Source organism: Clinocottus analis, unplaced genomic scaffold (assembly GCF_023055335.1).
Source record: "Clinocottus analis isolate CAN_PGR_092001 unplaced genomic scaffold, fCliAna1.0.p SCAF_11, whole genome shotgun sequence".
Taxonomy (NCBI): domain Eukaryota; kingdom Metazoa; phylum Chordata; class Actinopteri; order Perciformes; family Cottidae; genus Clinocottus; species Clinocottus analis.
Window position 1 is genome coordinate 20,874,683 of NW_027175832.1, and position 15,711 is coordinate 20,890,393.

The 15,711-nt window shown below is 45.6% G+C and overlaps 1 protein-coding gene across 1 annotated transcript in view; it reads right to left on the reverse strand.

The window, feature by feature from the left end:
* kcnq3 (potassium voltage-gated channel, KQT-like subfamily, member 3) overlaps window positions 1-13,399 on the reverse strand; it is a 37,283-nt gene extending 23,884 nt beyond the window's left edge. Inside the window, exons 1-2 of the mRNA XM_068567800.1 lie at window positions 13,238-13,399; window positions 12,254-12,643 (exon numbers count right to left, since the gene is read on the reverse strand). Of these exons, the coding sequence (XP_068423901.1) occupies window positions 12,254-12,543 (290 nt within the window). The 5' untranslated portion in view covers window positions 12,544-12,643; window positions 13,238-13,399. The remainder of the gene's footprint in view (window positions 1-12,253; window positions 12,644-13,237) is intronic.
* Between the last annotated feature and the right edge of the window lie 2,312 nt (window positions 13,400-15,711).

Here is a 15,711-nt window from a genome sequence, read left to right on the forward strand (position 1 = left end):
TCCCCTTCAGTGGAAGTCTGAGGTCTTCACCATGACGTGAACGCGTTATGTTTTTATGGTGATTGCATGTTTGATAAAACTTGTTTTTGCATTTTATTTGCAGGATAATTGTTCAAACGTGTAATCCATTGAATTTACAAAAGAGAAATATGTAATTAGCGATGTAATGAGTCGTTAATGAGGAATCCCAGCGGCTCGGCTCTGCGCCGCCTCCAGTCGGCTTTAATCGTCTCTTCAGCTGCGACGCTTTTGTTCTGACTTCCTGTCGCCAGATGAACGCTCGCGTCTCTCGGACCAAACGAGCAGCGGCTCTGAAATCAATTAACTCCTCGAGGAAGTCTGCAGCCAGAGATGCTGCTTTAATTTCACAACCTTTAATTATGAGGATTATATTGTGTTGAACAAGCCGCAGGAAAGCGCCCAGGGACCCAAACGTTAAACCATCACAGCGCTTCAGCTTTAACCCTAGAACCCTAGAACACTGAGGGCTTTAACCCTAGAACACTGAGGTCTTTAGCCCTAGAACACTGAGGTCTTTAAACCTAGAACACTGAGGTCTTTAGCCCTAGAACACTGAGGTCTTTAGCCCTAGAACACTGAGGTCTTTAACCCTAGAACACTGAGGTCTTTAACCCTAGAACACTGAGGTCTTTAACCCTAGAACACTGAGGTCTTTAACACTAGAACACTGAGGTCTTTAACCCTAGAACACTGAGGTCTTCAACCCTAGAACACTGAGGTCTTTAACCCTAGAACACTGAGGTCTTTAACACTAGAACACTGAGGTCTTTAACCCTAGAACACTGAGGTCTTTAACCCTAGAACACTGAGGTCTTTAACCCTAGAACACTGAGGTCTTTAACCCTAGAACACTGAGGTCTTTAACCCTAGAACACTGAGGTCTTTAACCCTAGAACACTGAGGTCTTTAACACTAGAACACTGAGGTCTTCAGCCCTAGAACACTGAGGTCTTTAACCCTAGAACACTGAGGTCTTTAACCCTAGAACACTGAGGTCTTTAACACTAGAACACTGAGGTCTTTAACCCTAGAACACTGAGGTCTTTAACACTAGAACACTGAGGTCTTTAACCCTAGAACACTTTTTACCAAACTGCTGAATTGAACTTAAATCCTCTGAGACTTTCACATCAAGAGCGTCTCCAAAATGTTTGACCTCAATAGACACAAATTCAACGAGCCCCCGAGCGGTAACTAAAAATAAAAACTCTTATTCTGTGATTTATGGAAAAAAAGAAAGTCTACTAGATCTACTTTGTTATAAAGAACCAAGCTGAAGCTCTGAAACCCTTCATCTGCTTCTATACAACCAGAGGAGTCGCCCCCTGGTGGTCAGGAGAGAGAATGCAGCTCTAACACATGAAGCATAGACTTCTATACAACCAGAGGAGTCGCCCCCTGGTGGTCAGGAGAGAGAATGCAGCTTTAACACATGAAGCATAGACTTCTATACAACCAGAGGAGTCGCCCCCTGGTGGTCAGGAGAGAGAATGCAGCTTTAACACATGAAGCATAGACTTCTATACAACCAGAGGAGTCGCCCCCTGGTGGTCAGGAGAGAGAATGCAGCTTCAACACATGAAGCATAGACTTCTATACAACCAGAGGAGTCGCCCCCTGGTGGTCAGGAGAGAGAATGCAGCTTTAACACATGAAGCATAGACTTCTATACAACCAGAGGAGTCGCCCCCTGGTGGTCAGGAGAGAGAGTTCAGCTTTACCACATGAAGCATAGACTTCTATACAACCAGAGGAGTCGCCCCCTGGTGGTCAGGAGAGAGAATGCAGCTTGAACACATGAAGCATAGACTTCTATACAACCAGAGGAGTCGCCCCCTGGTGGTCAGGAGAGAGAATGCAGCTTGAACACATGAAGCATAGACTTCTATACAACCAGAGGAGTCGCCCCCTGGTGGTCAGGAGAGAGAGTTCAGCTTTACCACATGAAGCATAGACTTCTATACAACCAGAGGAGTCGCCCCCTGGTGGTCAGGAGAGAGAATGCAGCTTGAACACATGAAGCATAGACTTCTATACAACCAGAGGAGTCGCCCCCTGGTGGTCAGGAGAGAGAATGCAGCTTGAACACATGAAGCATAGACTTCTATACAACCAGAGGAGTCGCCCCCTCCTGCAGACTCGTGGCTCTGCAACACATCAAACGATGACATTTTTCTTCCACTTGCTGCGTTTGGCATTTTAGCTTCGGTGGTGTGTGACCCCTCCTCCCACAATGCATTGCTTCTCGCGGCTCAGAGGAGATAAACATGCTCACCGGTTCTTTCACTGAAGCAGAGACGTTCACCGTCTGGAGGGAACTCCAGCTCACTCCGTCTGAGCGTCACAAGAACTGATTCTCGTTGATGGTTTCGTGCCTTTTGAGCATCACAGCATCAGGTTACCTCGTTGTGTGTGTTGTTGTTTGTGTGTTTGTGTTCTCTTCATGTGTCGTCACTTCTAAACGTGAAAGCGCAGCGTTCACAGACGCCTCAGCTGATGATCTGCTGCCAGATGAAAGCGTTCAGCGAGGTGAGAGGATGATTGACACACGAGAGCGCTCATCAGGGATCAGCGCTCACCACTTCATTCAGTCTCACTCTTTCATGTGAAGTGAAGACGCAGCGACAGGAGGACGTGAGCTCTTCAGAGGGAATAAAAACAACCACCAAACGGCTTCAGATCTCTAATATTCTAAAATAAAATGAAGAAAGAAACAAAGCAACACTTTGTTGAACAGACTCTTAAATAAAGAAAAATGTTAGTCTGAAAAATGAAGAGTTTAAATTGGATAAACACTGTGACTCATCTCATTCACTCGTGTTATGTTCAGTTCATACAACTCAAACTAGACAACAAATACCATTTACATTATGATAATTAACATCATGAATAAACATTCCCTCCATGAACGTCTGTTTCCCGTAAAGTAAACTGTGACGTCGTCACTGAGAACCAGCAGAGGAACCGGTCCTCTGCCTCTGAGCCTCCAGACGCCGTAAACCTGACGCTTCACTTGATTCACAGACACAAAGATCTCAAGGTCGCCCTAAAGGTCGCTCAGAGCCGACGGAGGACTCATTTTATTAATTTATTCGCAGCTGCAGGCAGCAGGAATAAATCCATCCGCTCGCTCCTCGTTTGTCCGTGAAGTCTTGCTCCAGAGCTTCAGGTGCGTCCTGACGGCGTTCGGCCGATCGAGGGCCGGCTGCAGAGCGCCTGCCGGTCCGATCGACTTCCTGTCCTCGCTCGCCAGATTTATCACTCGGGATCTGCGCGCTCGAGGCCGTCTGGTGGATGGATGAGCTCCGGCCCGGAGGAGTCTGTTTTAACTTCATGTCCGTCTCGGGTCACAGAGTCGAGCGGCAGTTTGCTCCGAGTCGATGGAGCCGGAGTCAGAAGGAGAAATGCAAACGCATCCAGGAGATCCTGATCCAAAGACCTCAACATGGCGGCCTGCAGAGAGAAACACCTGCGAGAGGAGGCCACCTGCTGGGAAGGTTTCTCCTGAGTCAGAGCGATCCAGCTGCTGAGAGACGATCCTCAACCGATCCTCAACCGATCCTGAATTGGTCCTCAACTGATCCTCAACCGGTCCTCAACTGATCCAACGATCCTCAACCGATCTTTAACTGATCCTCAACTGATCCAACGATCCTCAACTGATCCTCAACTGATCCTCAACCGGTCCTCACATCGTAGGAGCCGTCGGCTCCACACTCGTCGCTGTGAACCAAAAGTTCAGCCCCTCACTAAAGTCCCAGAATGCACTGCTGGAGAACCCAGCCACAGCAGCATCAACACAGCTGCTGCTCGTTGAATTAATTATAAGCCAGCCTGCTGAAGGTGTTCCAATAAACAGCATTGATCATAATAATAATGATGATGATGATGATGCTGTTGGAGCCGCTGCAGCTGTGGAAGCAGTGAAGGAGTGAAGGAAGGAAGGAAGGAAGGAGTGAAGGAGTGAAGCAGTGAAGCAGTGAAGCAGTGAAGGAGTGAAGCAGTGAAGCAGTGAAGCAGTGAAGCAGTGAAGGAGTGAAGCAGTGAAGGAGTGAAGGAGTGAAGCAGTGAAGGAGTGAAGGAGTGAAGCAGTGAAGGAGTGAAGGAGTGAAGCAGTGAAGCAGTGAAGCAGTGAAGGAGTGAAGCAGTGAAGCAGTGAAGGAGTGAAGCAGTGAGTGTGTGTCTGCAATGGTTCTCATGTTTTAGTTTATGGGATGGATCAAATGTTTTGACGTGGAAATGGAAACCATGTGACCTCCCCCGTGAGGATGAGGCTGCATGTATGTTTTCCTCTGTGAGGTTGAGTTTCCTCGTTGAAGCCCAGATGTTCAACTGCTTCCTTCCTCTCAGTCTGGACTCCGTGTTGTGAGTTACTTGTGAAGTGAAAGTTGATCCAGTGAAGCTGCTTTTCATCTCAACGCTGAAGGACCCACATCGCAGTATCCGATGACATCATCCATATCTGACAGGCTCACTGTGTGTGTGTGTGTGTGTGTGTGTGTGTGTGTGTGTGTGTGTGTGTGTGTGCAGGTCAAAGTTCCCGGGACATAAAACATCTCTTTACGTTTCATCCTGTTCATGATGAATAATATGAGAATAATAAGAGACATTAACATCTGCAAAGATCCTGCTGCTCATCTCTGCTGCGGCTCAGAGGGTCGGAGGCTAACCGCTAACCGCTAACTGCTAACTGCTAACCACTAACCACTAACCACTAACCAAACCCGCCCGGTAACAACAAGTGACGGGAAATACCTCAAAGAATTTGGTTGGCTGCATACGATATTATCACTGATGAAGATGATGATGAAGCGCAGTGTAGAGAGAGCCGCTGAAACCCTCCTCTTCCTCCTCTTCCTCCTCTTCACCTTCCTCCTCCTCCTCTTCCTCCTTTTTCTGCCTGCACACTATATTTTGGTGAGCAAGTGTTTTTAGACAGGGGTTGCCTAGCAACTGGGACTCTTTGTTGTTATATGTCATTGTGCTGTAGCAAAGACACACACACACACACACACACACACACACACACACACACACACACACACACACACACACATTGAATGTAGCGGGCCTGGTGTACTCCGTGAGGGGGGGTTCCCGTCCCGCGGCATCGAGCCCCCGGGTCGCACTAGAGCCGGTCTCTGCTCGCTGTGTTGTGTTGTTGTGTTGTTGTGTTGTTGTGTTGTTGTGCGTCTGCCGAGCTGCAGACGCACAACAACACACTCAGCGGAGGATGCAGACGAAAAAGACTTCAAACGCTGAGACGCAGCGATGGAAGAAATAATGAAATGAAGAAACACACACACACACACACACACACACACACACACACACACACACACTCACACACTCTGCCCATCCAGAGGGGTTACCGTGGCAACTAGTCACATGGTGTAACCAGGGGGGTTGTGGGAGTTCAAAGTGGTTTTAATCTGCCGTTCAGGTAGAAACCAGAAACATGAACTTCTTCTCTCAGAATAAAATAATCTGCTCGGCCGGTTTGAAGCCGGGAGGGAACCGGACTGGGACCAGACTGGGACCCAACTGGGACCCAACTGGGACCAGACTGGGACCCAACTGGGACCAGACTGGGACCCAACTGGGACCCAACTGGGAACCAGATTCTCACGATGAAAGTTGAACAATATCAGAATAACTTTCCTCTCAGGATTAAAGTAGTTTCTGATTATGAGGCGTGAGTTCACAGATAATCCCTCCTCGTATGTTTTATGTTTTCCTGGTTTAGTTTGATGGCTCTCTGGCGCCGCGTGCTCGTGATCGATCTCGCCGTTACGTAAGACTTGAAGACTTGAAGACGATCAGAACAGGAAGTGAAACCAGACGAACGAAAGAAAACAAAGAAACTTTGAGAGGAACGACAGAACGAGGGAGGAGACTGAAGGAGGTGAAGCCTGTGATCAATTATTCACTGACTGCAAAATGTCAGCTCTCTATCACACACACACACACACACACACACACACACACACACACACACACACTAGATGCTCATTAGAGCCTCTTCCCACTGCGATGTTTCGGCGCCGGTGATGTCATCGAGCGCTCCAGCAGCGAGCGTCTGTGCAGGAATGTGTCGGCTCATCGTTTCCTTGTTCTACAGGAAGTCACATGACCAAAAACATGAACCATGAAATATCCTGATGCAAAGGATCCTCCAGCAAAAAGGTGCGTTTGAGGTCGTAGGAAAAGGTTCTCCTCGTTTTTCGAGGTTCTGCTTTGAATGTTCCGGCGACACGCTGCGGTCTTTTCAAAATAAAGTGCTGTGTTGACAGAAAGGTTTTTATAATTTCTGTCCAGAACAAAAAGAAAACTCTTTTCATGTTGTAGGGTCAGTCGAAGCTCTCGCGTCCGATTCTCTCCTGGTCCAGCGAACGCCTCTTCAAACAGCAGAGTGTTTCCAGCCAATAAGACGCAGTGAGTACGAGTTCTGTCCTCTCACACAGGAGCTGCTGCCCTTTCCCAGCGTCTGGGATGGAACTAAATCTGATGCGTCCAGTCAGCAAACCCGTCGCCCCCCGCCGAGTCCCCTCGCCCTTCAGGCGCCCCGCGGGGCGACGGCAGAGAGCTAGCTTCAACGTGTTCAGCACCAGCGATGAACCCATGCTCGGCTCACTCAGAGAGGACCCCGTGCCCATGCTAATGTTAGCATGGGCATGCTAACATGGCCATGTCCATGCTAACGTGACTATGTCCATGCTAACGTGACCCTGTGTCCATGCTACCGTGACTATGTTCATGCTAACGTGACCCTGTGTCCATGCTAACGTGACTATGTCCATGCTAACGTGACCCTGTGTCCATGCTAACATGACCATGTCCATGCTAACGTGACTATGTCCATGCTAACGTGACTATGTCCATGCTAACGTGACTATGTCCATGCTAACGTGACTATGTCCATGCTAACGTGACTATGTCCATGCTAACATGACCATGTCCATGCTAACGTGACTATGTCCATGCTAACGTGACTATGTCCATGCTAACGTGACTATGTCCATGCTAACGTGACTATGTCCATGCTAACGTGACTATGTCCATGCTAACGTGACTATGTCCATGCTAACATGACCATGTCCATGCTAACGTGACTATGTTCATGCTAACGTGACCCTGTGTCCATGCTAACGTGACTATGTCCATGCTAACATGACCATGTCCATGCTAACGTGACTATGTCCATGCTAACGTGACTATGTCCATGCTAACGTGACTATGTCCATGCTAACGTGACTATGTCCATGCTAACGTGACTATGTCCATGCTAACGTGACCTGATCTGAGACTTTCTGACTCTCAAAACTTTCTCCAGCGATTAAATTAAGCTTTATTTTATCCATATTTATAATATTATCACACAAAATACTGATTCACCCTCCACTTCCTCCTAAAGCTTTCCGTAAACAACAACAACAACAACAACAACAACAACAGCTCCAGTCACCCGAGGCCTGAGCCCGGCCTTCAGGAGGCAGGGTGCATTATGGGGAGGCAGCCGTGTCTCAGGACGAGCCTCAGAGGCTTTGGAAGAAGCGCTTCCTCACGGCCCTGACAGGAGGTTAGAACAAATGGCTCCTGGTGCAAAATAAAGCATAAATAAAAGATGAGAGCGTAGTTTCACTCTGGAGCTGAGTGCAGGAGGAGGAAGAGGAGGAGGAAGAGGAGGAGGAGGAGGAGGAAAAGGAGGAGGAAGAGGAGGAGGAAGAGGAAGAGGTGTAGGAGGAGGAAGAGGAGAAGGAAGAGGAGGAGGAGGAGGAGAAGAAGGAGGAGGAAGACGAGGAAGACGAGGAGAAGAAGGAGTCTGCTGCGTTCACACAAAAGTGAACGCACACTTTTTTTGGCAACACTTTTTTCGCAATGTTTTTTTCATAACGCTTTTTCGTGGCAGAAAAGGGGCGTGGCTTTTCACTCGTGAAAACATTCACCGTTTCCTCATCCAGCATAGAAATGACCTGTAGTTCTGCTTCATACTTGTTGTGTAACTCACATCCATCAGGTCATAACATCGTCCATCTTCCCTCAACAGCGTCTGAAAGAAGCTGCTTCAGGTGACGGCAGCAGTTTGATTCAGCCGACTGCTGGATGCGTATTTTTGCGTATTTTTGGGTAGTATTCTTGCTTCCTGTGAAGTTTATTTTGAAAAGGAAACACATGCTGCTGAACATGGTTCAGTAGTTTGTCTGAGGGAACAGAAACTGATCGGCTCTTCAGGAGACAGAAGGTGAGTTTGAGATGATCCGCTACACAACGCAACACAAACCCTCCAACAGGAAGTCTCACACACACACAGACACACACGCTGCCCACCTTAATTAACTGCAAATTCATTGTTGACACACACACCGTCTCGTTAGCGAGGCTGTAATTGCATCGTCTAATGAAGAGGAAGCTTTGATCTGAAGCTGCAGACCAACGTAACCGTGAAGACTCGTCTGAACTACACAACGTCCCAGAAGACCACTGCTGCTGGGCGGGACCAACAAACAGGACGTTCACCCAGCCGGCCCGTCGTTTATTCACAAAGCACAACTTTTATTTTGAAGGTAATGTCCCAGAAAAAGTTGGAATGAGAAACGTCGCATTTAGAAATCCCCAAAATCCTCACAAAGAGTCGAGCAGCGACAGGAGAGACAGGAAGTAGAAGAAAACGCTGACGGAGCTGAAATTACAGACTTGAGAGCATGAAGCACACACACACACACACACGCACACATACACACACACACACACACACACACACACACACAGGATCAGAGACGTGGCTGAGGTTGTGTGGAGAAAGGCATTGTGGGATTGGGGAGCTGGATCTCCTTTCTCCTCCCGGTAAGATCATCCTCCTCAGGGTCCGACTGCTCCACCTGCACCCATCGATCCCTGTGTGTGTGTGTGTGTGTGTGTGTGTGTGTGTGTGTGTGTGTGTGTGTAAGCGCATCGGTTTCACTCTGCAGAACCAGGAGAGTCGAGATGGAAGCTAAGCTAACCAAGCTAGGAGCTATCATGCTAATCTACTTCCTGTAGTCCGCTCCTGACTGACTTCCTGTCGGGACGACCAGCAGCCGGTCATCACAGAGACTCAACGTTTAACTCACGTTGAGTTTTCAATGAAAAGATGTCGGCCATTTTGTCTGAACACAGACTTGTTTTTTCACGTTCCTCCATATTGAAGAAAATATGCAAAACAGTTTGTTTTTGTTTGTCATGTTCTTGTGTAAAAACTGATCTAGAAGCAGCTATGTGCACTTTGTAGGGAGCGATTAGAGACCTTAAAGTCATATATATATATATATATATATATATAAATAAATATATATATATATATATATATATATATATATATATATATATATATATATATATATATATATATATATATATATATATTAGTAAACCAGAGCGTGCTTAGAAGACAGTTGTGGCTAGTTAGCACTCTAATGGTCCCAGCTAGCTAACATGCTAGTGGTTCCTCTTCTTCTTCCTCTTCCTGTTCCTCCTCCTCGATCGTGTCCGTCTCTCCAGAATAACTCAGTAATAAATGTCATTACGTTAAATGACCACAACCACAGAGTCCATTAGGACTTGAACCCACGAGCTCCCAGAGAGAGGGAGCTGCGTCTGGTTCCTAACGCCTTCACAGACACAGTCTTTTCAAAATAAAGGTTCAGGCAATACAAACTACTGGGTTCCTTTTGTATAGAAAGAGAAAAACAAGTTATTATAATATTCAGTAATGGAACACCCGTTAGTTATCTGAACCCAAACTACGACCTTCACCTGACCTTCACCTGACCTTCACCTGACCTTCACCTGACCTTCACCTGACCGTCACTCAGCAGGTGTGTTGCCTGAACCGCACTGAGCGTCCCGCAAACACAGAACTTTATTTTGAAAAGACCAACCGAGCAATTTCCACGTGGCTCCGTCTGTTCGGCGGCTCGAGGACACGCTGCAGCGCCGCCAGAGAGTTAGCGGCCGAGTCGCCGCTAACTCTCTGACGGCGGAGAGACGGATGTGACATTTAGGAGCGACATTAATCTCAATCAGCCGGATCCAGAAGGTAATTTGCTGGTTTGAGGTAATTACGTTTCTACCGAGGTAAAAATAGATTTCTGTCGGCTCAGGAGACAGAAACTGTGTTTCAGTCTGACGACGACGGAGAGATTTTAATTTGGTTTTGAGGGAGAAAAGAAGAGTCTGTGTCTGCGCATTGCAAGCAGCAGATTACTGTGAAGTTACACTTTGTGTCTCTTTCATGTTTTAACAAACTCCAGGTCCAAACTTCACCGATGAAACATGATGTTCATGTAGAGCAAACAGGCATAAAGCCGATGCTTTAGGGCGGGGCTACCAGGTGATTGACAGGTCTCTGACAGACTATGAAGGGGATGCTTTAGGGCGGGGCTACCAGGTGATTGACAGGTCTCTGACATAATGAAGGGGATGCTTTAGGGCGGGGCTACCAGGTGATTGACAGGTCTCTGACATAATGAAGGGGATGCTTTAGGGCGGGGCTACCAGGTGATTGACAGGTCTCTGACAGACTATGAAGGGGATGCTTTAGGGCGGGGCTACCAGGTGATTGACAGGTCTCTGACAGCAGGAAAACCACTGACAACTTTTTATTTCTGCAGCTGTTGTTGTTTCCTGGTGAAAAACAAACAACATCAAGGTTCTGCAGAGAGGGAGGGGCAGGAGATGTGGGAATAAAACAGCCGTGCATTCTGGGAAGGCTCATCGGGGTCAAAGGTCACCACCGATCTGCTGACGGGCAACATCTCATGTTTCTGTCTCTCTCTGCAGTGTTGTTATGGTAACCACCACCACGGTACCGCAGTTCTTGAGTTTTGCAACTTGACACACACACACACACACACACACACACACACACACACACACACACACACACACACACACACACAGACTTCTATACAACCAGAGGAGTCGCCCCCTGGTGGTCAGGAGAGAGAATGCAGCTTTAACACATGAAGCATAGACTTCTATACAACCAGAGGAGTTAAATTATTCTATAAGCATTTTAAAGACCTTCAAATAAAACTTCTGTGGTTTATTGATGTCATAAATGTGTATTTTGTGTCTTTAGTCATCAACATTTAAGCATTGAACATCACTTCACCCACATAACCTGATCTCATCATACGTTAGAGGCGTTTTGATTGGTCGCCTCCTGAGCAGCGAGAGGACTTCACACCAGATGAATCCGTCTCTCCTCAAGTTGTTTGTGTGACATCAGCTGATGGAAGTTCTGACATGTCGTCTCGCTGCAGCTCTGACACCAGCAGCCCATATGGAGCGGCCATATTGGAAGTTACATATGGTGTGTTGCAGGGAAACGTGCACGCTCAAGGATGAAGAAGGATGAGTCAGCCACTCTCTCTCTCTCTCTCTCTCTCTCTCTCTCTCTCTCTCTCTCTCTCTCTCTCTCTCTCTCTCTCTCTCTCTCTCTCTCTCTCTCTCTCTCTCAGAACAACACAAACAAAGCCCTGTGTCGGCCTGCAGGTGAGAAGAGGGAGGAGTTGGTGGTTCATTCTGTGAAAAAAGGTTTTCACTTGAACCCGGACAGAAATATCGATATCTGTAAATATATCAGCTGATGTGCTGCAAAGTGGGAGCTGTAACTTTCTCTTGTTTACAGTCAATGCTAACGACGACGGTAGCACCGCTAATGGCTAACGATGTGAATCCAGCTGTTTGTAGAAGAAGTTTCATGAAAACAACGAAACAGACGAAGGTGTTTTCCTTCCTTCCATCGCAGCAGACGTTGATTAATAAACTCTTATGAGCTGAAGCTGAAACACCTCCCGCTTCACCCTGAAACACCTCCCGCTTCACCCTGAAACACCTCCCGCTTCACCCTGAAACACCTCCCGCTTCACCCTGAAACATCTCCCGCTTCACCCTGAAACACCTCCCGCTTCACCCTGAAACACCTCCCGCTTCACCCTGAAACATCTCCCGCTTCACCAAGAAACACCTCCCACTTCACCCTGAAACATCTCCCGCTTCACCAAGAAACATCTCCCGCTTCACCTGGAAACACAGGTGTTTCAGGTGCTCCAGGTGTGTCATGTGCTGCAGGTGTTTCAGGTGTGTCATGTGCTGCAGGTGTTGGTGCTTCAGGTGTGTCATGTGCTGCAGGTGTTTCAGGTGTGTCATGTGCTGCAGGTGTTGCTGCTTCAGCTGCTTCAGTACTCACACGAAGGCGTGGTAGAGCAGGGCCCAGCCTCGGGGCCGCTCCAGCGCGTCGTACAGCAGGTTCTGGATCCTCCTCCTGCGGGTGTTGCTCCTCTTGGCGGGCCGGCTGTAGTTCAGCGGCGTCTTGGCCAGCAGCCCGATGCCGATGCCGGGCTGCACGCCGCGCTTCACCTCCAGCAGCAGCGCCGCGTCCTTCTCCGCTCCGTGGTCCAGTAAATCCCCGGGTGGAGCGCCGGATGTCTTCTTCTGCTCCTCCGAGCCGCTAGCGGCGGCCCGGGACCGGAGAACCATGGTCAGCGCTGGAGGACCAACGCAGCCGCCATGCCATGGATCCCCCTCCTCTCAGCCCAGGGTCATGTGAGGATGAAGAACACAACACTCAGCAGTGTGACTGGAGGAAGAGGAGGAGGAAGAGAGGAGGAGGAGAAAGAGAGGAGGAGAGGAGGAGAGGAAGAGAGGAGAGGATGAGAGGAGGAAGAGAGGAGGAAAGGAGCAAGAGGAGGAGGAGAGCGTTACTATCAGCATCTCATCCGCGTGTCTTCTAAACATCACAGACTCACTGTGAGCACATCATGTTGTTATCTATCATCATTAATATCATCATTACTATCATCATTAATGTCATCATTATTAGTATGACTATCGTGATCATCATCAATATCATTAATATTATTATTAGAGGGAAGATTGCAGAGATCTCACTCGACATAAATCAGCTGAACTCTGCGGAGGAAACCTGTCAATCTAGAATCCAAAAAGAGCAGCGAGCAACAACTCACACACACACACACACACACACACACACACACACACACACACACACACACACACACACACACACACACACACACAGGAGAGACAAAGACCTGGCATCACGCTGCATCCCCTCACACACAAACACGCACATAAAGACACACACACACACACGGGAGGAAACAAAAGACACAAACAGCTCCGAGCCGAGCCGAACAGAGCCGAACCCTACCGGCAGCGGCTCCCGTGCATGGCGCGTGTCTCCGGGGCTTCCAGCCTCCATCCACCTGCAGAGGAAGAGGAAGAGGCGCTGAGGCGGCGGCGGAGGAGGAAGAGGAAGAGCGCGAGAAAGAAGAGGAGGAGAAGAGGAGGAGAGGAGGAGAGGAGGAGAGGAGAGATGCTGCGTGAAGGAGGTCGATAATGAAACTGAAACGGAGGAGAAGCAAGAGAGAGAGAGAGAGAGAGAGAGAGAGAGAGAGAGAGAGAGAGAGAGAGAGAGAAAGAGAGAGAGAGAAAGAGAAAGAGAAAGAGAGAGAGAGAGAGAGAGAGAGAGAGAGAGAGCTTTCATCAGCAGCAGCGCAGACGTTGACGTTCACGCGCGCGCAGTAAAGACACGGTATAAAGAGACATGCGCGTGCACATGACAGGTGAGGCAGAGAGGATCAACACGCAGCACGTGCACGTACAAGAAATACTACTACTATATATTTAAATATTGATTTATATATATATTTATTTATCAATACATATAATAATAACAAATACATCAACACTTTGACGTGTACTGATGATCAAGTAGTACTGTAGTGTTTACTTTATCATCTACTTTAGGAGAGGCAGTACTGTATCATGAATATTGTACAGTTCAAGGACGTTGTCATGCAAACCCTTGAACTGTACATTATTGATGACACAGTACCGTCAAGCTTGAAACGACAACTGACGGTCGCACAATTTAAATCTACCTTTTCTTTTGAGTGCCCACTGACATGTAACGCTGTGGTAACGTAAGCAGGTTGTGTAGCGGTGTGTTTAGTGTCGTACGGTCCAGTGGTCCTGTGTTTTTGGTTCCTGCCTTTTTTTGTCTGTTTTCGGGATTAAATAAAGTGTCTTTGTTCTGAAAAAAAAAGAAAAAAGGCAGGAACCGAAAACACAGGACCACTGGACCGTACGACACGAAACATCACAACAAATGATGTACGATGACCTGACAGAGAGGTATATATAGCAGAGAGGAAACACAGGTGTGGGGCTTAAACAGTCAGGGGACACGTGGGCGTGGCTGAGGACAGGTGAACACAATGAAACAATCAGAGGACACACACAAACAATCAGGGAGACAAAGGAAACAGACAAACTACAAAATAAAACTCAACCATGACATCATTATGACTCAATACAGTACATTATGACTCAATACAGTACATTATGACAACACAGTACTTTATGGCTCAATACAGTACATTATGACTCAATACAGTACATTATGACTCAATACAGTATTTTATGACTCAATACAGTATTTTATGACAACACAGTACTTTATGACTCAACACAGTACATTATGACTCAATACAGTACATTATGACTCAATACAGTACATTATGACTCAATACAGTACTTTATAGCTCAATACAGTACATTATGACTCAATACAGTACATTATGACTCAATACAGTACTTTATAGCTCAATACAGTACATTATGACTCAATACAGTACATTATGACTCAATACAGTACTTTATAGCTCAATACAGTACAGTATGACACAACACAGTACTTTATAGCTCAATACAGTACTTTATGACTCAATACAGTACCTTATGGCTCAACACAGTACTTTATAGCTCAACACAGTACTTTATAGCTCAATACAGTACTTTATAGCTCAACACAGTACACCCCGTGACTCACTCTCAACCAGAATCAGAATGTTTGATTTGACCTGTATTATAATCCACTTTATAATCTATTTATAATCTACTTTACACTCTACACGTCTCAGTCCGGAGATGAATCCACAAGAGGAGGCTGCTCTCATCTTTCATATTTAATCAAATTCATCTTATCAAAGAGCAAAAGCATCAACAAACAGCAGCAGAGAGTCCGGCTGCACACGTGGTCATAAATTCTACTGATGATAATAATAATAACAATAATAATAATGATTGCTTTAGTAGCAGGAAATTAACATTAATATATATATATATATATATATATATATTAATATATATATATTAATATATATATTAATATATATATATTAATATATATATTAATATATATATATATATTAATATATATATATTAATATATATTAATATATACATATATATATATTAATATATACATATATATATATTAATATATACATATATATATATTAATATATACATATATATATATTAATATATATATATATTAATATATATATATATATATATTAATATATATATATATATATATATATATTAATATATTAATATATTAATATATATTAATATATATATATAAATATATATATATATATATAAATATATATAAATATATATATATATATATATATATATAAATATATAAATATATATATATATATATATATATATAAATATATAAATATATATATAAATATATAAATATATAAATATATATATATATATATATATATAAATATATATATATATATATAAATATATATATATATA